The 25,116-nt window shown below is 50.1% G+C and overlaps 1 protein-coding gene across 1 annotated transcript; it reads right to left on the bottom strand.

Moving 5' to 3' along the window:
* Positions 1-708: 708 nt before the first annotated feature.
* Positions 709-23,372, bottom strand: LOC106895985. Its single transcript, XM_014955675.1, has 28 exons — positions 22,661-23,372; positions 21,776-21,990; positions 21,513-21,573; positions 21,175-21,270; positions 20,830-20,994; positions 20,246-20,371; positions 19,830-20,050; positions 19,397-19,431; positions 19,168-19,287; positions 13,594-13,907; positions 12,596-12,810; positions 12,336-12,396; positions 12,078-12,173; positions 11,787-11,951; positions 11,529-11,654; positions 11,086-11,306; positions 10,752-10,786; positions 10,476-10,656; positions 5,663-5,728; positions 4,777-5,437; positions 3,692-3,906; positions 3,432-3,492; positions 3,171-3,266; positions 2,826-2,990; positions 2,568-2,693; positions 2,119-2,339; positions 1,794-1,828; positions 709-1,696 (listed from the first exon to the last, which is right to left on the bottom strand). The coding sequence occupies exons 1-28, from the start codon at positions 23,279-23,281 to the stop codon at positions 1,425-1,427; spliced, it is 4,992 nt and encodes a 1,663-aa protein (XP_014811161.1). The 5' UTR covers positions 23,282-23,372; the 3' UTR covers positions 709-1,424.
* Between the last annotated feature and the right edge of the window lie 1,744 nt (positions 23,373-25,116).

Here is a 25,116-nt window from a genome sequence, read left to right as displayed (position 1 = left end):
TTCAAACCACCCCATTCTAACGGCTGGGTTCAAGTTGCCACCAAGTCCAACTGCTGCGTCCTGGTGGCCACGTTCAAACCACCGTGTCCCAATGGCCACGTTCAAACTGCCATCTCCCAATGACCGTGGTCAAACCACCCCATCCCTGGTCAAACCACCCCATTCCAACGGCTGTGTTCAAGTTGCCAAGTCCAACTGCTATGTCCCGGTGGCCACGTTCAAACCATCCAGTCCAAATGCCACAATTGCCCTGTTCAGACCACTACGACCAAACCGTGCCATCCAGACAACTGTGTACCAACCGCCACCATACATTGCCATGTCCCAACCCCAGTGTCCCCAGTGGTGGCCCTGCCTGACTCCCTCCTGAGGTGCCCATCAACGGGGGCTGGACGCTTCATCCTCCTACTATTGGGGCAAGCACAATCCCCCTCCACCTCATGGCCACTAGGTTGACTTTGCATGTTCCCTTCCTGTGCCACACTCCTTACAGCCATGGGTCTCCCACCCCACAGAGAGATAAGGAGTCTACTGTGGAGGAGCAAGATGGCACCTCCTAAGAGGAGAGAGAAAGGCCATATTCCTCCTCCTCACCTCAGCTGGGTGCTGAGTGATTTGCACTGTAGGCATTGCTGTTCCTTGCGGCCAAAAACAAAGCATGTTTTCCCTCCCCTGAGGACCATTAAGTGACAAGACAACACCAAGGTATCTTTTCATCTGCCTGCAGTTTATTGGTAATGAAAGAACTCGGAGGAAAGGGGTGCTGGTAGGAAGCAACCATGCAGTAGGGTTCACGCAACAGAAGGTTTGCAATAAGGCCGTACATACATCAAGTGTGAAGGAGAAGAGGGAAAGAAATCTATAAAATATTAAAGCTGCCAAATTACTCCACCAGCGGAAGGTGGACATCTCCAGAGACCTCTTTCTCACTCCTAAATCTGACTATGAGACATTATCACCTTTCTTCTGCTCACATGAGTTCCCGATACAGCTGAAACAAGCGTGTGGGTACCATGCAGGACACGCGGGAGTCGCAAGGGAAATGTGGCCATTGAAAAAGAGACCTTAAAAAGTGAAAGGAAAGAGCAGTTTTATACACACTCCTCCTCAGCCAGCACGGCAGCCCGGGGCGGCAGCGAGAAGAGCAGCCGGAGATGCTCGGATGAGCCCTGCAGTCCCTGGGACCCACAAGGGAGACCTCTCCTCCCTGGAGACTGGTGGGATGGAGACATCAGAGAGGAGCCAGGCTCTGCCCACAGGACGGTGGAAGACCTCCCCTTGGGCAGGAGGGTTGAAGGAGGTTGTGAGCTCTGAGGGAAAGAGTTCGTTTCTTTGCTGGGTGCCGGTTGGGGAAGGAAAGGGCTGCGCTGCTGGCTGGAGGAAGGAAAAGGTGCTTCTTTCCTTGGAGGGACTGAGGTCAGGGCTCAGTATTTCACACCCGACGACTTGACCGTTGTGGTCGTGACACATCTCCGCACCGAGGAGGATCCACCCCCTGAGATGAAGTTGCCACCTCCGGAGCTGCACATTCTCCCACTCCCAGAGGAGAAGCCACCACTGATAATCCCTCCTCCCATTCCACAGCTGCCTCCAATGATGCTTCCTCCTCCGACCGTACATACTCCTCCTCCCATGCCACTACCGGCTCCGAAGCCACCAGCTCTGCCCCCGGCGATGGTGGTTCTGCCCACCACAGCTGCAAGAGAAGGAGAGGCTCACTCTACAGCCTGGGAATACTCACGAAACCCAGGGGACAAGCCACTCTGCAGAGAAGAGGATGTAAGGATACTTACAGACGTTGACGTTGGATGGGTTATCTCCACAGAGCCTGTGCAGGGAAAGGAAAGAAGATGTAAATCTAACCTAAGAGGAAGCAGTTAAGCTCCCTGCAATTTCCCAAGTACTCCTCTTATTTCCCGCTTCATTTAACATCAATTAAAACCCCTGAGAAACATTCCCTGTGGGGATCTCGGTTGTATTTTGGGCTTAAAACCTTGGGGGGAAAAATGAAAGTAAATCAGATTCCAACATTCAAAGGGTTGTGAGAGGGGATTAAACCTCAGCCTGTCCCAAGGGGAGAGAGTACCTTGGTCAGGAGAAAGTGACAGCAGATCCTACCTGTTCTCCTCTCCCTCCAGCAGCTTCCTGTACATGGCAATCTCAACATCCAGGGCAATCTTGATGTTCAGCAGCTCCTGGTACTCCTTCAGCAAGCGAGCCAGCTCCTCCTTGTCTTTGCTCAGGGCACATTCCAGCTCTTCCAGTTTCCTCCTGGCATCCTTGACGGCCATCTCACCCCGCTCCTCAGCCTCAGCAATAGCTGACTGCAACTGATGGTTCTGAGAAAATGAAAAGGAAAGGAGTTTCTCAGTTGCCTCCTTCACACCCTCCACTGGAGCTGCCCTCAGGGCACAAATGGATAGAAAACAGGCAGGAACCATTAATCTTCTCCAAAGGACCTGAATTTCAATGACAATATTTCCTTCATGCTACCCTTAGTACACCACCCAGCTCAGTTGTGACCCAGCCCGATGCCACCACACAACAAGATGCTGAGGAACCCCTACCTGCTTCTTCACGTTCTCAATCTCAGCCCGCAGCCTCTGGACATTGCGGCTCAACTCTTGGATCTCAATCTTGGTGTTGCGAAGGCTGTCCCCGTGCCTTCCAGCGGTGGTCTGCAGCTCTTCATACTGATAGCACCAAGACAATGTGACCCATTAGTGACACAACCAACCAAAAACTCCAAGTTCCCTTGCTCTGTGGCAAGGAACCCAATGATCAGCAGAGATTGTCCCAGGTGGCTTGATTTCTTCCCAACTCACCCTGCTCTGGTACCAAGCCTCGGCTTCGGCCCGGCTGTTCTGAGCGATCTGCTCGTACTGGCGCCTGACCTCCTCGATGATGCTGTCCAGATCCAGGTGCCGGTTGTTGTCCATAGACACCACCACAGAGAGGTCCCGGCTGATCGTCTGCATCTGAGCCAATTCCTGCAACCAAGACAGGAGTGAGCCTGACTGTCTGAGGAGGGGAGAAAGGAGCTGAGACTCCAACCAGCCTCCCCAGACCACATCCACATGGGCACCCAGGGCAACCTCAGTGTTCTCAGCCACCACGCCCCTCATTACAACTCCAGCCAACTCTATCCCAGGGTAAGGAAGACCTCTTACCTCCTCATAGATGCACCTCAGGAAGTTGATTTCATCGGTGAGAGCTCCCACCTTGGCTTCCAACTCTACTTTAGTCATGTAGGCACAGTCCACATCCTACAGGAAAGATCACACACATAGACAACAACTTCATCCCATCCCAGAAGAGTTGTTGGCAGCCAATGCCTCCTCTTAGAAGCTTCCCATCTTGATGCTCCCTCCACCCAATGACTTGGCAGCCTTCCCCCTCACCCCTTCTCTCCTGGTGCCTCTGGGACTCACCTTCTTGAGCACCACAAACTCATTCTCAGCAGCCGTGCGCTTGTTGATTTCTTCTTCATACCTGTGGAAAGGGACAGGACAAGGTGAGTCTCTTGGACTGCTCCTCAGTCAACCAGCAGAACCCCCATTCCCTCCATGGCAACCTCGGTCCCATTCCTACAGAGCTCCAGAGCAAAGGGAGGACAGGCTGGAGATCTCCCAGCTGCCTCAGCTCTCCTCTCTGGGGGCTCCTTTCTTCCTCAATCTCTCACTGCCCTTACTTGGTTTTGAACTCCTCCACGTATTGCCGCATGTTCTGCAGTTCCGACTCCAGCTGCCCCCTCTGTCCCAGGAGAGACTCCAGCCTCCTCCTCAGGTTCTGGATGTAGTTTTCAAAGATGACATCAAGGTTCTTCCTTGGTCCTGTAGGTCCTTGCTGTTGGAGGAGCTCCCACTTGGTGGAGAGGACCTTGTTCTGCTGCTCCAGGAAGCGGACCTGAAAGCCCACAAAAGTGTGTGTGAGACATTCATCCGGGGAGACATCCCTCTACTCAAACCTCCTGCCTATTATTTGGGAGGCCAAGGGGAATTCTTTCCCAAATCCCCACCAGGATTGTGGCTGCTTGAAAGCCAGTTACCCAGAAGGATGATTCCTCCCTTCTTTCTCCTCTTTTTTCAATTTTCCTCAAATGTCTCCTCTTTTCTCCTCCTGCATTTCTGCTCTTTTTTAATTAACTATTTGGATGACTACATTCCAGATTTGCAGATTATTGTCATTTCCAATTGCAAATTTTGACCCACATTAATTTACAGAAGCATCAGAACATTTTTTTTTCCTTCCAACGAATGAAATCCCAAATGTCCTAATACCAGAGAAAATTCCTGTTTTCAGATACAAAAAGTATTCAATATATATGTCATATATTAAAGAAAAAAACTATGAAGAACATTTATAACCAGTGTTCTCCCAGTGCAGACAGTCTAAAGAATGCCCATCTGTATCTGAGCTGAAATAAGGAACAGCCAGGAATTAACTGAAAGCTCATTCCTACCTTCTGAGTTCCTTGAGAAGAGACCACCCTTGAATCAGGACAGACTTAAAGAATCACATATCTCATGATCCCTTTGGCCTGGCTGCACAGAGAAATGCTGAGGGAGAATTTGGATCAACCAAACCTAGAGAAAGTCCTTTGGTTTCTCTGCGGGTGTAAAATTTTTACATCTCCTTAGGAGGACTCAACGAACACACTACCAACCTTCCAGACCTGCCCACACTGAGCTGAGAAGGACAATATTTCCCTCTCCACAGCACAGGAAAGTTCCTCCGAGTGCCCATTCCCAAGAAAACACAGTTCCAGCTTCTCACCTTGTCAATGAAAGAGGCAAACTGATTGTTAAGAGTCTTGATCTGCTCCTTCTCCTGGCACTTCACTTGTTGGATCTGAGGATCAATGTCAACATGGACCGGCCGCAAGAGGGTTGGGTCAACCTGCACCGGCTGGATGCCTCCAGGGAACCCAGGACCACCTCTCACAGGACCACCAAAGCTGCCTATTCCTCCACCAATGACACCTCCTCCAATGCTGCCAAATCCTCCTCCAAAGCCTCCACCAAAGCCACCAATTCTACATCCATATCCACCGCCAAAAGAGCCACCCATGGAAATTCTTCCGCTGCCACCCAGGTTATGGAGGCTCCTGCTGCTAAAACCTCCACAACGTCCGCTGCCTCCGATCCCCCTTGACGTAGAGAACGAGCTATAGCTGATCCTGCTTCTGCCCCCACTTCCTCCAAAGCCACCACCAATGGCAGAGCAAGAGCTGTATCCCCTTTTGCTGCTGCCTCCAAAGCTTCTGCAGATTGACTGGCGAGACATGGCTGTTCCTTCCACACAGAGCCGAGGAGAGAAAGAAAGACCAAGAGATCTGTGGTGCTGGGGGATGGATGCCGAGAGAAGTGTGCGCTGTCTTCTCTGGCCCCACAGCTCCAGGCATTCCCTTTTATCTGTTTCTGGAGGTGGGCTGGGTCTACAAGGGCGTGAGGAGGAAACAAATTTACTGTCTTCATCAGCTTGGTGCGGTTAACAGATTTTTGCCAAATTGTTGACTCCACCCAGAAATATGCTTTGCAATGTGAATAAAAGAGCAAGAGCATGGAAACAGATCTCAGTGAGTAAGTGGACTCTCCTATCTTTATGGCATCTGGGAAAATATGTTTTACAATGATGTAGTCATGTTCGTCCCTCCTCCCACCTTTCCATCCACTGGTAATGATTTCGCAGTTTGTCTGGATTGGGATCTTTTGCACCGACGCTCAATCTACAGGCAAGCGTTTTGGTGAAAAGCACCTAGAACGAGACTTTCACAACTCCCCCAAGCACGCCCCAGATCTCCTGCTTAAGTGGAAAATTGCCGGTGCCTTCCCAAGCAGTAGTTTCCCAACTCAGAGCAAGAAAACCACAAATTAACATTTAACAACAATCATCATTTCTGTTTTATCCAGAAAGGAGGTGCTTCATTCCTCTCCTACCAGCACCAGTTGGGATGGGAGTGCCTTCTTCTAGGACACGTTCTTGCAAAACGCATCTCCCGGAGTCCCAGAGAACCAAGGACCGGGACTCTGAGCACTGGAGAGGAATGAGTAAGAGATCAAGGATGTCCAAGCTCCTTCCTTCTGCTTTTCAGATGGCCACAGGCATCACCCAACCTGCTGAGGGATGAGAGGACAGTTCGGGCACGAAATGTGGTAATGATGGCTGGAGACTGACAGAGAGCAGAGAAAGGCGGACGGGGATCACTGGGACTTGTCAAACTCATCTTTTTTTAACCAAAGTTGGTAGGCAAATGATCGGGCTGAGTTCATCACACTTGATCATTTTGAAAAAGGGGGTCACTAGAAGGCAGAAGAAGCTCTGGTGTTTCCCTAAGAACAGTTCGAGTATTGATGATGATGAATTGTGCAGTGGGAGATCTGGTATCTTTGCCCAATCTTTGACCACCATAAATTCGGGGGTGGGGAGAGGGGGGGGTATGAATAAGGGGATCCTGAACAAATTAGAAAAAAGCTGCTTCAAAGGAGAAAACCATAAAGTTTGACTTTGTGCAGAGGCGATGAAGTAGGACATTCACCTTTGCACATTCATCTCTTCTGCATCTTCTTAATCAAATATACATTTAGTTAAATGTATGAACTTCAAGTAAAAACAACATTTTCCCTACTGCTAAGCTTCTGTAAATCATCAGTAAATGTTAAAGGGAGTATATTTTACAGCCTTCCCAGCACTTCAGCAGCCCAATATTATACTGCATTTAAGCTTTAATGTGGAATAAAACCCATAAGACTTGTGTAAGTAAATGTTGTTGGAAAGTGTCACTGGGTACCAGCCTTCACCCACAGGCACTTCAGAGCCTTTGGAAAACCATCCCAGAGAATCACTTTCAAAAGCCACTGGAGGAATCAGAAAGAGAAGTTCCATTGTCACCGAGACAGAGGCTGCTTGAGACCACAGAGTCTTCACAGAGTGGGGTGTGAGAGAGTGGAGAACATTACCCTTGAGGGACTGGTGTAACGGTTGGCCAAGAGATATCCTGCCCTTGAGGGACTGAAGGGACAGTTGGCCAAGGGCTATCCTACCCTTGAGGTACTCATATAATGGTTGGCCAAGGGCTATCCTACCCTTGAAGTACTCATATAATGGTTGACCAAGGGCTATCCTACCCTTGAGGGACTCAAGGGACAGTTGGGCAAAGGTTGTCCTACCCTTGAGGGACTCAAGTCATCATTGGCCACGGGTTGTCTTACCCTTGAGGGAATCAAGTAATGGTTAGCCCAAGGGTTATCCTTCCTTTCAAGGACACAAGACATCATTGCTTGAGAGTTATCCAGGTGTGTGTGTCCTGACCACTGTAACAAGTTGCAGCTGGAGTGGCAAGCCATCCCCAGAGCAGGGACAGGACACCTTTCTTTTCCAAAGCACCTTGGATGAAGAGGCTCTTAGTTCTTGGAGAGTTAAGAGCGTTAAGTCCTCCAGATGATTCCACAGATGAGTGCAGCAGCTCACGATGAGCAGTTCCAGGGAGGTGCGGGGTAGCTCAGTTTTTACGAGAGAAAACAAGTCATCCCTCCTCATGGCCTCCCTCCAGGTTGCCAAATGCTCCCTTTCCTGGTAGGCAGCAGGATTTGGTTGTGCCATCCCACACAGCAGCTCCACCATGAGGGGGAAGATCTGTTAAGTCAGCCGAATGCCTGGCTGCTGACCACACTCAGCACATGCAGATAAGACGCCCAGGTTGAGTCACTCTGACGTCTTCAGACAAGATGTGGAGATTATACCAAAGCTGGAGTCACTTCAGCCTCCTCCAGGTAAAACTCGATAGACAGCCCGGGCTCCAGCCGCTCTCTCTCATCTCTTACGCAAGGAGCTGCGCGCAGCAAAATCCTCCACACCGGGCAAAATGTAAACTCTGCAGAAAATCTATCGGAGACCAAGCCAGGCTGCAGCTTTGGATCTCACACAGCACAGAGGTTCTGGCGACACAGAGGGGGATGTTGCAATGACTCCTCACAACGATGCCTATAACGCCGTGTTTCAGAGTGTAAAGCTGAGAAGAAACATAGTCTTAAAATTAAGAACAAAAAGAGCTGACTCTTGCCCCAGGCCAAACCCCAAAGCGCTCTTTTGGCACAGCCCCAGCTTCTCAGAGGCATCGCCTTCTCGTCGTCTTCACTTTGGGCCAAACCCCAACCAGGTTCCCTGAGCTGTAACCATTCCCCACCGCTTCGCCTGGACCTCCTCCCAGATCTGCAGCTTCCTGACCTGCTCCGGGGACACAGGCTGCTCACAGCAGGTTCTTGTGGGACTCCTGAACCACCACTGAAAGCCCTTTGTGTCTCTTTGATCCCTTCTTGTGGTGGAGGAACTGAAGCACAGATCAAACACACCAATGTTCTTCTCCCATTCCTCCTCCTCGAGCCAGACCAAAGCTCTCCCACTTGCTCTCTCTCCAAAGAGGAGACACTGGGGAGGTCTTGTCTGGCTTTTCAAGGGAGCTGATGGCTCCCTGAGCCCACGGGTTTGGGATCAATCGTGCCTTCCCAGCCCTTCATGTTCCCACCGCTGGTCAGTGGAGGGGAGGATGAGTTGGTGGTTCTCAAGCCCTCCTGGTGCCCGGAGGGTGACGAGCTGTGCAGCCTGCTTGGCCACAGCCCACTGGTGCACCAGAGGAGAGGTGCTTGGCCAACATCCATGTCCACGCCTACAGGCAGCTGTAGACCTGCCCTCCCACCACGGCCCACAAGGCTCCTACCGTTGCCACTTTCCCCCACCACAAAGCAAAGTCCACTCCAAGGCAGGAAACTGAGATGAACTGACAACAGACTGATCTGATGTCTGTTCCCACCCTGCCCCTGCCGATTTCCATCATCAATCAACATGGTTGGGTCTCTACTGGTTTCACCACTCTGCTCTGGCAGCGTTCCTGCCCAAATCTCATCAGTTTCTGCTTGTGGCTTCAGCGTACCCCATATAGACCTTCTTCCTGCTTGAAAAACCTGAAATCCAAGAGAAAGATTGACAAAAGCCCTTTCCTAGAAGAGCAGAGATTTGTGTGTTACCAGACCTCTCTGGTAGGATGTGACATGGGCACCAGGGCTCTGAGTGTCTTAGTTGGCATCAAGGCTGAGCCCTAAATATTGGCACGGGGTATCCTGGAGCCTCCTCATTCGTTCAAAAGGTGCTGGACCCCTGTGTGTTGGAGTTTTCTGGACAGAGCAAATGAAGATATCTGTGAAAACGACTATACCTGACTCCAAGGATGGAGCTACATTAGGACCTGCCCAAATATTTAGCAGCCTCCTGAACTCCTCCAGTTTGGACTGGTGTCAGTTTGGACTGCTCACATTCACTGTGAACTGTGTGAACTGAGCACTCAGAACCCCACCGGTCTTGGTACGGTCTTGGGCTTTCAGGCACTGAGATGACTGATGAGAGTCAGGAGGCACCACGCAGGCTTGGACACTTCCCTGGCTCCCATTCAGTTCCCTCAAGAGCACGGTGAACAGAAGAACAACCCACAGCTTCCCACCAACCACCTTCCCCAACAGCTAAAGCCACCTTGCCTAGAAGTGGCCTCCAAAACGACAACACATAGACATAATGAATGTTCTCTGCAATTTATTGAGAATACCACACACAGAAGAGGAAGGGAGGTGGGGACAGTACATCTCGTTCCATGTCACAGGAGGCCTGGCACTGATGAGCAAGCTTTGTTCTCTTTAGGAAAAGTCCACGTGTGCCTGAGGTGTTACCAGGTGTGATGGAGAACAAGGACAAGGGGAACTGGAAGCCACTGCTCCACCTGGGGCTACCAGGTGAGCAAAGCTTCCCAGGTGCTCCACCCTGGGGCAGTTAATCCTTCTGGCAACCAGCTGCGAAGATGCTCCACCACTGGCTCTGCCAAGGGAGGAGTCCCACTTGCCCCACACCTACCCTGGCCCCCAAGGCTAGTGAATGGAAGCAGCAGGATGTACCGCATGCAGAAGCACCCCAAGGATACGGCCATTGAGGAAGGGACATGAGAACAGCGGAAGAAAGAGGAGTTTTATACACATTTGCCACGAGGCAGCCAGAAATGTACAACACAGCGAGAGAGGCAGAGCCTTTCCCTCCTGTAAATCAGCTCTTCGTGCCGGGAATCCACGGGGGAGGCTTGGGGCTAAGGAGCAGCTCTCCAGGGCTGCTAATGGGACATGGCACTGCCTTGTCTCCCTCGATGGGACCAAGCCAGGTGGATGAGCTGGTGCATGGTGGGCCATGAGGGACACAGTTTGTTTCGTTACAGGATGCTGGAGCTGGGTTTCAGGAGGCTGGGCTGCTGCCGGGAGAAGAGGGGAGATGCTTCTTTCTGTTTTCAATCTGGCTTTGGGGCTCAGAACCTCACTCCTGAAGACTTGACGGAGGTGGTCGTGACACATCTCCGTACGGAGGACGATCCCCCGCCGGAGCTGAAGTTGCCACCTCCAGAGCCGCACATCCTTCCGCTTCCAGAAGAGAAGCCACCGCCGTACGATCCTCCTCCCATTCCACAGCTGCCGCCCATGCTTCCACCTCCAAAGCCACCTCCTACTCCACAGACGCCACCTCCCATGCCGCTGCCACCTCCGAAGCCTCCTCCCATTCCGCTGCCACCTCCGAAGCTTCCTCCCATGCTTCCTCTTCCTCCAGAGACGGTGGTCCTGCCTACCACAGCTGGAAGAGAAGCACAGGTTACATACACGTCGCCCATTGGCTGGTTGTACCTCTAAAAAAGACATCATCTGAAGGAAAGAGATGCAGATACTTACAGACATTGACGTTGGACATGCCATCGTTGCAGAGCCTGTGAGGGAAAAGAAAACGATTAATCCCATGGGAGGTGCATGTTTCTTCAGCTGAGAGTTTCCCTTTTTTTAGAAGGTTTACAATTCCTGATTCTTTCTGAATTTCCCAATTGTTCCTTTAAACAAATGAGCTACCTTGACCTCAACGTTCTTATACGAAATATGGAGAACACACTTATCACTAAGAATTAGAACATGAGCGATATGAAATTTATCTTTAGGATGTATGCAAAGATTTTACCCACAAATAGTATGATCTGTTGAGAAATTAGTCAGAGACACAAAGAAAGAGAGGTACCTGTTCTCCTCTCCCTCCAGCAGCTTCCTGTACATGGCAATCTCAACGTCCAGGGCAATCTTGATGTTCAGCAGCTCCTGGTACTCCTTCAGCAAGCGAGCCAGCTCCTCCTTGTCTTTGCTCAGGGCACCTTCCAGCTCTTCCAGTTTTACCCTGGCATCCTTGAGGGCCATCTCACCCCGCTCCTCAGCCTCAGCAATAGCTGACTGCAGCTGCTGGTTCTGAGAAAATGAAAAGGAAAGGAGTTTCTCAGTTGCCTCCTCCACACCCTCCACTGGAGGCAACCTCGGGGCAATAACTGGGTGGAAAAATAAGCAGGAACCATCAGTCTCCTCAAAAAGACCTGAATTTCAAAGAACTACATTTCCCTCACACTGTTCCACCCATCTCAGTCATGACCCAGCCCGATGCCACCACACAACAAGATGCTGAGGAACCCCTACCTGCTTCTTCACGTTCTCAATCTCAGCCCGCAGCCTCTGGACATTGCGGCTCAACTCTTGGATCTCAATCTTGGTGTTGCGAAGGCTGTCCCCGTGCCTTCCAGCGGTGGTCTGCAGCTCTTCATACTGATAGCACCAAGACAATGTGACCCATTAGTGACACAACCAACCAAAAACTCCAAGTTCCCTTGCTCTGTGGCAAGGAACCCAATGATCAGCAGAGATTGTCCCAGGTGGCTTGATTTCTTCCCAACTCACCCTGCTCTGGTACCAAGCCTCGGCTTCGGCTCTGCTGCTCTGAGCGATCTGCTCGTACTGGCGCCTGACCTCCTCGATGATGCTGTCCAGATCCAGGTGCCGGTTGTTGTCCATAGACACCACCACAGAGAGGTCCCGGCTGATCGTCTGCATCTGAGATAATTCCTACAACCAAGACAGGGAGCCCAAGTGACTCTCAAGCCTAAATCCACATGGGCAACCTCGGGGTTTCTGGCCACCAATTTGCCTCATTGCAACTCCAGCCAGCAAATGGGAAGGGAGAGCTCTTACCTCCTCATAGATGTATCTCAGGAAGTTGATTTCATCGGTCAGAGCTCCCACCTTGGCTTCCAACTCTACTTTAGTCATGTAGGCACAGTCCACATCCTACAGGAAAGATAGACATAGACAACAACTTCATCCCATCCCAGAAGAGTTGTTGGCAGCCAATGCCTCCTCTTAGAAGCTTCCCATCTTGATGCTCCCTCCACCCAATGACTTGGCAGCCTTCCCCCTCACCCCTTCTCTCCTGGTGCCTCTGGGACTCACCTTCTTGAGCACCACAAACTCATTCTCAGCAGCCGTGCGCTTGTTGATTTCTTCTTCATACCTGTGGAAAGGGACAGGACAAGGTGAGTCTCTTGGACTGCTCCTCAGTCAACCAGCAGAACCCCCATTCCCTCCATGGCAACCTCGGTCCCATTCCTACAGAGCTCCAGAGCAAAGGGAGGACAGGCTGGAGATCTCCCAGCTGCCTCAGCTCTCCTCTCTGGGGGCTCCTTTCTTCCTCAATCTCTCACTGCCCTTACTTGGTTTTGAACTCCTCCACGTATTGCCGCATGTTCTGCAGTTCCGACTCCAGCTGCCCCCTCTGTGACACGATTGATTCCAGCTGCCTCCTCAGGTTCTGGATGTAGTTTTCAAAGATGACATCAAGGTTCTTCCTTGGTCCTGTAGGTCCTTGCTGTTGGAGGAGCTCCCACTTGGTGGAGAGGACCTTGTTCTGCTGCTCCAGGAAGCGGACCTGAAAGCCCACAAAAGTGTGTGTGAGAGATTCATCCGGGGAGACATCCCTCTACTCAAACCTCCTGCCTATTATTTGGGAGGCCCAGGGAATCTTCTCCCAAATGCCCAACCACGGCTCATTCAAACATCCAAGCTCCTGAAGTGCATGGCAAGCATTATTACATTTTCGGTCATTGTGAGCTTCTCACTTTTGGACAAAAAAGAGTTGCCAATAGAAAACAGCATCCCTATTTCCCATAGCTCCAGTTTTGGACATTGCTGTTGTCTTCGCAGTAGTGAAGTCAAGAAAAGAATGATTTTTTTTTTTTTCTTCTAACTGAATATACATTCTCCTACAAGCAATTCCATATTTCTTTGGCTTCTATTTGAAATAAAAATAATCAAAGAGTGTTGGAAAGGCATTTAACACTCGTAAGTTTATAGAATCAGTTCCTTGTAAAGAAAGTTTCTCACAAAGAAAAGCTTGGTAATGAGAACTCTTAGGCAATTACATCTACGATGATGACTTTATCCTGAATCACTAGAAATTATATTGAAGAGATGACGAGGCAAGAGACTCTACAGAATGTTCTTCAGATGTTCTCGTTAATCTTCCATTAGTGTGAAAATCACATCTATTGTTCAGTATTACTTAATGACACCTTAATAATAACCTGCTACCGAGGCATCAGTCATGGGAACGTTAACAAGCGCTTGTTGGTAACAAAAACCATCCCTTTGCACACCACAGAAAGTCATTGAAAATGCCCACCTCCAAATGAGCACGGTCCTAAATTCTCACCTTGTCAATGAAGGAGGCAAACTGGTTGTTAAGAGTCTTAATCTGCTCCTTTTCCTGGTTTTTCACTTGCTGGATTTGAGGGTCAATCTCAACATGGACCGGCCGCAGGAGAGATGAGTCAACTTGCACCGGCTGGATGCCTCCAGAGAAGCCAGGGCCACCAAAGCCACCCATTCCTCCAGGGCCCATTCCTCCAGGGCCCATTCCCCCACCACCCATTCCTCCACCAAAGCCACCCATTCCTCCACCAAAGCCACCCATTCCTCCACCACCCATTCCACCACCACCCATTCCTCCACCAAAGCCACCCATTCCTCCACCAAAGCCACCCATTCCTCCACAACTCATTCCTCCGCCAAAGCCACCCATTCCTCCTCCGTAGCCTCCACCAAAGCCACCCATTCTGCCTCCGTAGCCTCCACCGCCGTAGCATCCTCCCACAGCGATTCTTCTGCTGCCACCCATGTTGTGGAGGCTTCTGCTGCCGAACCCTCCACCATATCCACCTCCTCCACCTCCCCTGGATGAGGAGTAGGAACTGTAACTGATCCTGCTTCTGCCGCCACCTCCTCCAAAGCCACCACCGACAGCAGAACAAGAGCTGTAGCCCTTTTTACTCCCGCCTCCAAAGCTTCTGCAGACAGACTGACGAGACATGGCTGTTTCTTCTGAGTCGAGTCAAAAAATCAAGGAGAGCAGAAGGACCCAATGGAGCTGCGATGCTGAGGAACGAGTGCGGAGAGAAGTCTGCAGCCTTCTCTGGGTCCACAGCTCCAGGGACTGCCTTTTATCCACATCGGGAGGTGGGCTGGGACGGCCTGGGCGTGAAGGTGGAAGCCAATTTAATATTTCCATCAGCATGGTGTTGTTGACAGATTCCCAGTTGAGCTTTACCATATTTGGGCCTGGATAGAAACACACCCTGCAATAGAGGGGTGAATAAAAGAACAAGAACATCGGAACAGGTCTCAGTGACTAAGTGGACTCTCGTATCTTTATGACATCTTGGAGATCGACTTTTACAATAATGCCCTTTTCTGTGGCCCCTCATTGGTTTTCCAGCCTTCATGGTTCACAATTAATTAGTTAATTAATTAAGGGTTCCCAATAATTCCAGATATAGATCTGTCCAGTCAAAGCTCCACTTAAAGCTGCTGTTTTGATGACACCCCAGCTATAATTCCAGCTTTCACAATTCCTTAAACACACCCTAAATCCCCTTTTTATATGTAAAATTGCCTTTGGCATTTCAGAAGAGGTTTCCCAATCCTGAGGGAGAACTCAAGACACCGAAGTTTGAAGAGACTCAGCACATTCTCCGCTAGAAAGGAGTTACATCTCCTTGAAGTGTGCGTGGTGTCACTTTGGATGGGAGTGTCTTCTCCCCATGGATTAAAATTCCCTCCAACCGTGTCTTCCCAAGTCTGTGATGACCAACTTGGGACCTTGGATGATGCTGGAGCGGAGTGAAGGAGGCAACTCGATGACTGATCTTCATCTCTGTGCTCTTTGGAGGGCGATGGGGAATTACGACCCGTGGAGGAACGGAGGGACATGTTGGGCAGCCACTTTGGTGACAATGGTTGCGGACAGACAGACAAGCACCGTAGAAGTGGAAGGACAGACGGACAGTTCAAGGTAGTGAGGGGTTCTACTGCTCAGGTGAATGTTGCTGATCGCTCCTTTACCCGGTTCTCTCCAAAGATGAGACAACTGACATGGAAAAGCTTGTTGAGAAATGGAGCTCTTCCAACCCTTAAGGCATAGTATATCCTCTTAATTTCAAATATTCTGTTGGGAAAGTAACATATTTTAGAAATGTATTCTGTAGGATGTCTCTGAAATAAAGAAGCCCATTGTTGGATTGCACGTAAATGACATTTTAAATAATTATGATAGAAACCATGATAGAAAATATACAGTTATACTGCTGTTCAGTGTGCTGAAGAAGCTGGATTGTAGATGCCAGTTAAAAGGAAACTGAGGTCTGTAAATATTATTTAAAAGGCATTCCAAAGGTATTATCAGTCTGGATGCTTTCAGTCAAATATATGGTTAAGTTTATGAGTGAAATACACAATGACTTTTTGCATTTTCTGTGGATAACAGCACAAATAATCAGAAAGTAACAGAGAAAATATAGATCACAGCCCTCCAAAAGATTTAAAACAATAATGAACAGGTTACTCAAAAGATCTAAGCATGGAGATACACATTCATAAGGAATTTTCACAGTCACCCATAAGACTTGTGAAACTAAATGTTGGTTGAAAGTATCACTAGGTGACCGGCAGCCACAGGCACTTCAGAGCCTTTGAAAAACCAGCCCAGAAAATCACTTTCAAAAGCCACCAGAGGAATCAAAAATAAAAATGCCGTTGACTATCACCGAGACGGAGGCTGCTTGAGATCACAGTGTCTTCACAGGGTGGGATGTGGCAAGGTGGAGAACATTACCCTTGAGGGATTCAAGGGACAGTTGGCCAAGAGTTATCATACCCTTGAAGGACTCAAGGAACTGTTGGACAAGGGTTATCCCACCCTTGAGGGACCCAAGGGACAGTTTGACAACGGTTGTCCTACCCTTGAAGGACTCAAGAAACAGTTGGCCAATAGTTATCCCACCCTTGAGAGACTCAAAGGGCAATTGGACAAGGGTTGTCCTGCCCTCGGGAGGCTTAACTAACCGTTGGCCAATGGTTGTCCTACCCTTCAGGGACTCAAGTCATGGTTGGCCAAGAGTTATCCAGATGTATGTGTTCCTGGCCACTGCAACAAGTTGCAGCTGGAGAATGGGCAGCCTTCCCTACAGCAGGGACAGGACACCTCCCCTTTCCAAAACACGTTGGATGAACAGAGTCTCAACTTTTGATAGTTATTACCAAGACGGAGAGTTAAGTCATCCAGATCATCCCACAGATGAGTGCAGCAGCTCATGATGAGCAGTCCCAGGGAGGTGCAGGGCAGCTCAGCTTTTAGGTAGAGAAAACAAGTCATTCCTCCTCATGGCTTCCTTCCAGGTTGCCAAACACATGGCAGCTCCCATTCCCGGTAGGCAGCAGGACCATCCCACACAGCGGCTCCACCATGAGGGAGAAGATCTGTTAAGTCAGCCGAATGCCTGGCTGCTGACCACACTCAGCACATGCAGATAAGATTGAGTCACTCTGTTGTCTTCAGACAAGATGTGGAGATTATACCAAAGCTGGAGTCACTTCAGCCTCCTCCCAGTAAGACTCGATACCAAACCGGGCCTCCAGCCGCTCCTTCTCGTCTCTTACACAAGGAGTTGTGTGCTGGAAAAACCTCCACAAATGTAAACTCTGCAGAAAATGTATCGGAGACCAAGCCAGGCTGCAGCTTTGGATCTCACACAGCACAGAGGTTCTGGTGACACAGAGGGGGATGTCGCAACGACTCTTCACAACGATGCCTATAAAGCCGTGTTTCAGAATTTAAAGCTGATTAGAAATGTAGTGCTAAGATTAAGAACCAAAACAGGTGACTCTTGCCCCAAACCAAAGCTCAGAGTGCTCTTGGCACAGCCCCAGCTTCTCGTTGTTTTCACTTTGGGCCAAACCCCAGCCACGTTCCCCAGCTCTCATGGATTTCTGCTGAGCTTCAAAGCAAGTAGAAGTCCCTCTTCCAAGAGCCCTGAAACCATTCCCCACCGCTTCTCCTGGACCTCCTCCCAGATCTGCAGCTTCCTGACCTGCTCCGGGGACACAGGCTGCTCACAGCAGGTTCTTGTGGGACTCCTGAACCACCACTGAAAGCCCTTTGTGTCTCTTTGATCTCTTCTTGTGGTGGAGGAACTGAAGCACAGATCAAACACACCAATGTTCTTCTCCCATTCCTCCTCCTCGAGCCAGACCAAAGCTCTCCCACTTGCTCTCTCTCCAAAGAGGAGACACTGGGGAGGTCTTGTCTGGCTTTTCAAGGGAGCTGATGGCTCCCTGAGCCCACGGGTTTGGGATCAATCGTGCCTTCCCAGCCCTTCATGTTCCCACCGCTGGTCAGTGGAGGGGAGGATGAGTTGGTGGTTCTCAAGCCCTCCTGGTGCCCGGAGGGTGACGAGCTGTGCAGCCTGCTTGGCCACAGCCCACTGGTGCACCAGAGGAGAGGTGCTTGGCCAACATCCATGTCCACGCCTACAGGCAGCTGTAGACCTGCCCTCCCACCACGGCCCACAAAACCACTGCCATCTTCTTTCCCTAACATGTATAAAATTCTACGAGACCAGAAATCTCGTGAGAGGGCACTTAATTGCGTTGGTTGGTTCGTACAAGAGCAGGACAGCCTCATCTGAATTGCTCCTTGTGTGAGCAAAGCATCCCGAACCCCACCAGTCTTGGGCTTTCAGGCACTGAGAGTCAGGAGGCACCATGCAGGCTTGGACACTTGCCTGGCTCCATTCCCACACCCATTCTGTTCCCTCAAAATACAGTCATGACGCATTGAAGGGAAGAACAACCCACACCTTCCCACCAAGATGCTTCCCCAACAGCTAAAGCCACCTTGCCTAGAAGTGGCCTCCAAAGCAAGGACACAAAGACATAATGAATGTTCTCTGCAATTTATTGAGAATGGCAACATCCTGAGGAAGGAGGGCATACACACACAGAAGAGGAAGGGAGGTGGGGACAGCACATCTCATTCCATGTCACAAGAGGCCTGGCACTGATGAGCAAGCTTTGTTCTCTTTAGGAAAAGTCCACGTGTGCCTGAGGTGTTACCAGGTGTGATGGAGAACAAGGACAAGGGGAACTGGAAGCCACTGCTCCACCTGGGGCTACCAGGTGAGCAAAGCTTCCCAGGTGCTCCACCCTGGGGCAGTTAATCCTTCTGGCAACCAGCTGCGAAGATGCTCCACCACTGGCTCTGCCAAGGGAGGAGTCCCACTTGCCCCACACCTACCCTGGCCCCCAAGGCTAGTGAATGGAAGCAGCAGGATGTACCGCATGCAGAAGCACCCCAAGGATACGGCCATTGAGGAAGGGACATGAGAACAGCGGAAGAAAGAGGAGTTTTATACACATTTGCCACGAGGCAGCCAGAAATGTACAACACAGCGAGAGAGGCAGAGCCTTTCCCTCCTGTAAATCAGCTCTTCGTGCCGGGAATCCACGGGGGAGGCTTGGGGCTAAGGAGCAGCTCTCCAGGGCTGCTAATGGGACATGGCACTGCCTTGTCTCCCTCGATGGGACCAAGCCAGGTGGATGAGCTGGTGCATGGTGGGCCATGAGGGACACAGTTCGTTTCGTTACAGGATGCTGGAGCTGGGTTTCAGGAGGCTGGGCTGCTGCCGGGAGAAGAGGGGAGATGCTTCTTTCTGTTTTCAATCTGGCTTTGGGGCTCAGAACCTCACTCCTGAAGACTTGACGGAGGTGGTCGTGACACATCTCCGTACGGAGGACGATCCCCCGCCGGAGCTGAAGTTGCCACCTCCACACATCCTTCCGCTTCCAGAAGAGAAGCCACCGCCGTACATTCCTCCTCCCATGCTTCCAGCTCCAAAGCCACCTCCTACTCCACAAACGCCTCCTCCCATTCCTCCTCCCATTCCGCTGCCACCTCCGAAGCCTCCTCCCATTCCGCTGCCACCTCCGAAGCCTCCTCCCATTCCGCTGCCACCTCCGAAGCCTCCTCCCATGCCTCCTCTTCCTCCAGAGATGGTGGTCCTGCCTACCACAGCTGGAAGAGAAGCACAGGTTACATACACGTCGCCCACTGGCAGGCAGTAGCCACAAACAATAACCATGGTCTTTTGCTGTTTCTGAAGGAAAAAGATGCAGATACTTACAGACATTGACGTTGGACATGCCATCGTTGCACAGCCTACAAAGGGAAATTAGTAACATTTAATTACCTAACAAAAAAAGACTTCTTAAAAACTGAGAACTGTGTGTTCGGTATCAAACCGTTTTGCTCTTTCACTCTCATCAGCAACTTGGGCATCAGTAAAGTATTTAAGGAGGGAAGGTATCAACAAGGTCTCTTTATGATGAGATTCTTCCAGACTTCGGGTTCAGTAAGATATTTGCACTTAACAGGAATGATACAGGGTATGCCAATTATCAGTGCTGACCATCCAAAATGTCACCCAGAGACCCAACAGCCATCTCGACCCATTTGAACCAAAAGAGCTGGGTTGAGATTACACTCTCAACATCAAAACTCAAGTTGTCCAGCCCAGATCACAACATCCCTCTCAAATGTTGAGGTCAAGGGTTTACCTGTTCTCCTCTCCCTCCAGCAGCTTCCTGTACATGGCAATCTCAACGTCCAGGGCAATCTTGATGTTCAGCAGCTCCTGGTACTCCTTCAGCAAGCGAGCCAGCTCCTCCTTGTCTTTGCTCAGGGCACATTCCAGCTCTTCCAGTTTCACCCTGGCATCCTTGAGGGCCATCTCACCCCGCTCCTCGGCTTCAGCAATGGCTGCCTGCAGCTGCTGGTTCTGAGGAAGAAAAAAAGGCACTTTTCAGAACCCATCTGGTCACTTCAGATCAGCCCTCAATGCCCAAGCGTTGAGTCAAGGTTAAGAAAAGGGTAACATTTACATTTAGGTAACCAAGGGGAGTTGAAGCAACCGTTTCTGCCCCTCACACCGTCATTTGTTATCCAACCTGATGAGACACCACCCAACCCCTACCTGTTTCTTCACATTCTCAATCTCAGCCCGCAGCCTCTGGATGTTCCTGGTCAACTCTTGGATCTCGATCTTGGTGTTGCGCAGGCTGTCCCCGTGCCTTCCAGCCGTGGTCTGCAGCTGCTCGTACTGAGGGCACCAAGACAAAGCCACCCATCAGTGACACATTCCTGATGCCCAAACCAGGCTTGTCAACATTTCCACAGCTCACGTGCTGCTACAAACCCTCATCATGTTGGTCTTGGATGCCCAGCTCAATGTAAAAGAGGGGTCTGAGACTCAATTATTGGTTTTGAACTTTGAGGTAGGTCTTAGTCACATTAATTAACGTCCCTTCATTTCTGAAAAGCTACTTTGGGCAGGCGCTTTCTAGTTAAAGTACATTTTTGGCCACGTTTATTGAGACACATTTACCATGCACCAACATGAGACTCTGGGCATCTTGAAAACAGTAAGTCACACCCTTCAAAAGCCACACAAGTCCTCTTGGGACTTCCTTGCCAGGGCTCCAGCACCGTTAGCTTAAGGAGATGTCTCACTCTGTCGCAAATTATCTACCCAGGCTCCTTAATTGCTTCCCAACTCACCTGGCTCTGGTACCAAGCCTCAGCCTCGGCTCTGCTGCTCTGAGCGATCTGCTCGTACTGGCGCCTGACCTCCTCGATGATGCTGTCCAGATCCAGGTGCCGGTTGTTGTCCATAGACACCACCACAGAGAGGTCCCGGCTGATCGTCTGCATCTGAGCCAATTCCTGCAACCAAGACAGGAGTGAGCCTGACTGTCTGAGGAGGGGAGAAAGGAGCTGAGACTCCAACCAGCCTCCCCAGACCACATCCACATGGGCACCCAGGGCAACCTCAGGGGCTTTGCCCACCACATGCCTCATGGCAGCTCCAGCCAACCCCATCCCAGGGGAAGGAAGAGCTCTTACCTCCTCATAGATGCACCTCAGGAAGTTGATTTCATCGGTGAGAGCTCCCACCTTGGCTTCCAACTCTACTTTAGTCATGTAGGCACAGTCCACATCCTACAGGAAAGATCACAGGGAATGCTTTGACTTCCTCTTGGAAATCCTCCATGGAAATTACAGTCTGTACGGAGGGTAACAGCTGTGATGGAGCTATTCATTTATGCAAATTAAAAACAAAGGACTTCAAATGTCAGCCCACGGATTCTATTATCTCTCCAAATTTCCATTCAAGAGGGAGTCCCCTCAAAGCCCAGATACAGCCTGATATTCCAGCCATGGTTTCATAGTGCGTGACTCACCTTCTTGAGCACCACAAACTCGTTCTCGGCAGTTGTGCGCCTGTTGATCTCTTCCTCATACCTATGGAAAGTAAAAGTACAGGCTGAGCTTCCTGAATTTTCCTGCCTACGGCCACACTAAGCAAACTAACAGGGGAAAGAAAAATACAGAATTAAATATTTAGACTGAAAAAGCGATGACTGCAACTGCCATAAAAGGTGTGTGTGAAGAAAAAGGTCTACAAAGCTGCTCGAGCTGCTCTCCGGGTTAGACTCTCACTTACTTGGTTTTGAACTCCTCCACGTATTGCTGCATGTTCTGCAGTTCCGACTCCAGCTGCCCCCTCTGCCCCAAGACGGCATCCAGCTGCCTCCTCAGGTTCTGAATGTAGTTTTCGAAGATGACGTCGAGGTTCTTCCTTGGCCCTGAAGGCCCTTGCTGTTGGAGGAGCTCCCACTTGGTGGAGAGGACCTTGTTCTGCTGCTCCAGGAAGCGGACCTGAAAGCCAACACATGGAGGATCCACCGTCACACGGGGAACAGCAGCAGAAGCCAAGACACCCCTTTCATCATCTAAAAAGGGTGTCGATTCTCCTTTGCAGGACAATGACGGAACCAATTAACTTTTTTTTAAAATTTTCCCTTGTTGCCTAAACTGCAAGATCGGGAAAAGGAGGAAATGTCTAAGACATATTCAAGTCAAAGGAGCTTTCAAATGTAGGACCAGCTCCAAGTAGATTCCCGTCACAGGTAATGTGGAAATCTTAGATTTCTAGCCTAGATTTAAAAGACTGGACATTTGAAAACAAAAATTAAAAAAAAAAAATATATATATTAATGAATACTTCAAGGGGAGGGTACTTGGAAAGAGAGCAGCACGGGAGGGACAATTTGTGCCCGAAACCTGCGGGTGTTTGGAGGCGTTGAGCCTGCTGCAAGAGTAACCCATGAGGTGAACCTGGTGCAACAGGCTGGAGTCAAGCCCCGGAGACAGAGCTTTGATCTCGTCGGGAAGAGAGATTCTCATCTCCTCCCCAGCAGTACTTAATGAAAAAATTTTGCTCCAGCTCCTCAGCCTGACGCTATCTAGCTCAGAAAGGACATTTCTGCAGAACTTGAAAGTTTCTCCCAAATTTGACCCTTGACTGGCCCCAATCGCACCCTCTCACCTTGTCAATGAAAGAGGCAAATTGATTGTTAAGTGTCTTGATCTGTTCCTTCTCCTGGTTTTTGACTTGCTGGATCTGGGGATCAATCTCGACATGGACTGGCTGTAGGAGGGCTGTGTCAACCTGCACTGGCTGGATTCCAGGGCCACCTCTACCGGGGCCACCAAAGCCTGCCATGCCAAAGCCTGGGCCACCAAAGCCGCCCATTCCTCCGCCGCCCATTCCTCCACCGTAACCGCCCATTCCCCCACCGTAACCACCCATTCCTCCACCACTCATTCCTCCAAAGCCACACATTCCTCCTCCACCCATTCCTCCACCAAAGCTGCCCATTCCTCCTCCGTAGCCTCCACCAAAGCCACCCATTCTGCCTCCGTAGCCTCCACCTCCGTAACATCCACCCATGGAAATCCTTCCACTACCACCCATGTTGTGGAGGCTCTTGCTGGTAAACCCTCCACAACGTCCACCACCTCCAAATCCCCTGGACATAGAGAACGAGCTGTAGCTACTCCTGCTTCTGCCACCACCTCCTCCAAAGCCACCACCGATGGCAGAGCAAGAGCTGTAGCCCCTTCTACTCCCGCCTCCAAAGCTTCTGCAGACAGACTGACGAGACATGGCTGTTTCTTCTGAGTCAAAAAATCGAGAAGGTGAGAAGATGAGGAAGACGGATGGAGCTGTGGTGCGAGGAGGTGAGTGCAGACAGAAGGGAAGTGAGTCCCTCTGACTGGAGGGCAGAGGATGCTCCCTTTTATCTGTTCCTGGAGGTGGGCAGGGTTTTGCATGGGCGTGAAGGAGGAGACAGCTACTGTCTTCATCAGCGTGGCGTGGTTTACAGATTTTCATCTTCAATTTGCCAAACATTGACCCTACCCAGAAACACACCCTTGTAATGCAGGAGAAAATTATTAAAAAAAAAAAAAAAAAGAAAAAAAGAAAAGATACAACTGTCTCTCCCCAATGGCAGCGCTCAATGACTAAGAAGCCTTCTGCTTTTGTGGTGGTGGTAACAGTCTCCCTCGGATACACCAGTCCTTGTTGTTCCACCTTTCATCCGTTGCGGTTGTTTCCCTGCTTGTGTTTATCTCTATTTCCATCTCTCTCTCCAAAGCCCCATGGCAGGCAAGTGCTGCCCTTGATGCCAAGTTGTAGCACGGCTTTCACAATTCCCAAAACACACCTATGTTACACCCTTCGTCTTCTTTTTACATGGAAAATTGCCTTTGGCTTGGAGAAGTAGTTTCTCAATCCGGAGCCAGGGCTCAGCAAATTGCATTTTGATGAGGCTCTGTGTCTTTTTGATAAATAAAACCTTACCAGAAACAAGATACAGGGAGCAATGGTTGGCACTGGAAATTCATTTATTGTTGGACCAAACTCTTACAGAAAGTGAGTCCCGGAGCCTGCGTGCCAAGAGACTCTCAGCACCGGTGAAGAAATGCCACGAGTATCACAGACAGGAGATCCCTGTAGGATTTTCTGAAGGTTTCAAGACCTTCACGTAGTCTTGAAACCTTCAGAAAATTCTGCAGGGATTCAAGACCTTCATGTGGTCTTCAAACCTTCAGAAAACTCTGCAGGGATTCAAGACCTTCACGTGGTCTTCAAACCAGAGAAGACACCGGGAAGCCAGCTGCTGGGACGGACGGACAGACAGACAGACAGAGGGCTCTGAGGACTGACAGCATGCAAAGTCCCGCTGCCCACATAATAAACCCAGCACCTATTTACATGCAATTAGCTCGGCAGAGGCTGCTGGAGGATGCTCAGCTCGTTTGTGGAGACACATAGACATGGGGAGAAGAGAGGGCACAATCACTTTCACTGGAGGAAGTCCGTGTTTTCCAGCTGCCAGGCTCGTTTCAGTGTTTGTATTCAAATATATCCTTGGTGGAGGTAGACACTTGGAAGCTGTGTCGAGCCCTCCTTCAAGAAGGGGGGTAGGTGTCCTTTTTAAGCGTATTTGGGAGCAGACACCAGGTTTTAGGAAGGCAGAAAACTTATCTGAATATACTGGATTTGGTGCCCCACTGGGAAAGGATTAATTTAAGAGTTAAAGGTGCGATAGTAATCCTGTGACCCATCACGCCCTCATCCCTTTGTCTTGCAGGAGCCTGCTTATCAAACAACAATTACTGCCCCCTTTTAATGGTTTTTATTGAGAAAATCCCCGGGTTTTTTTATTCATTTTCAACTTTTTAAAGCCACCTAAGAACTTCTGAAGCCCAAAACCCTTTACGAGTGCTGAGGCAGCTAACAGTGCTGGTAGCCGCCTAACGAGGTGCTCAGACGTTCCCACAGGACATAGGCAATTATGTGCTTCTTGAAAATCCACACTGGCAACTCCTGGTGTCTTCAGATGTTTAAATACCTCTAAAAATATCGCCCAGACACCTATTTCCCAAAGCGCCTAGGGACCCGGACCGTGGCGTAACGCGCAGCTCAACTGGCAT

This window comes from Calidris pugnax, unplaced genomic scaffold (genome assembly GCF_001431845.1).
Source record: "Calidris pugnax isolate Ruff unplaced genomic scaffold, ASM143184v1 scaffold300, whole genome shotgun sequence".
NCBI classification, from domain to species: Eukaryota; Metazoa; Chordata; class Aves; order Charadriiformes; family Scolopacidae; genus Calidris; species Calidris pugnax.
This window is presented reverse-complemented; position numbering and strand designations above follow the sequence as displayed.

Excerpts from the sequence above, each read along its gene's own strand:
- LOC106895985 (XM_014955675.1), bottom strand. The coding sequence starts at position 23,281 with ATGTCTCGTCAGTCTGTCTGCAGAAGCTTTGGAGGCGGGAGTAGAAGG. Across the intron at positions 21,574-21,775 it reads GTGGAGGAGTTCAAAACCAA|GTATGAGGAAGAGATCAACA; the intron begins GTAAGTGAGAGT and ends TACTTTCCATAG. Across the intron at positions 5,438-5,662 it reads CATTACCAGTGGATGGAAAG|ACCCAGCCCACCTCCAGAAA; the intron begins GTGGGAGGAGGG and ends ACGCCCTTGTAG.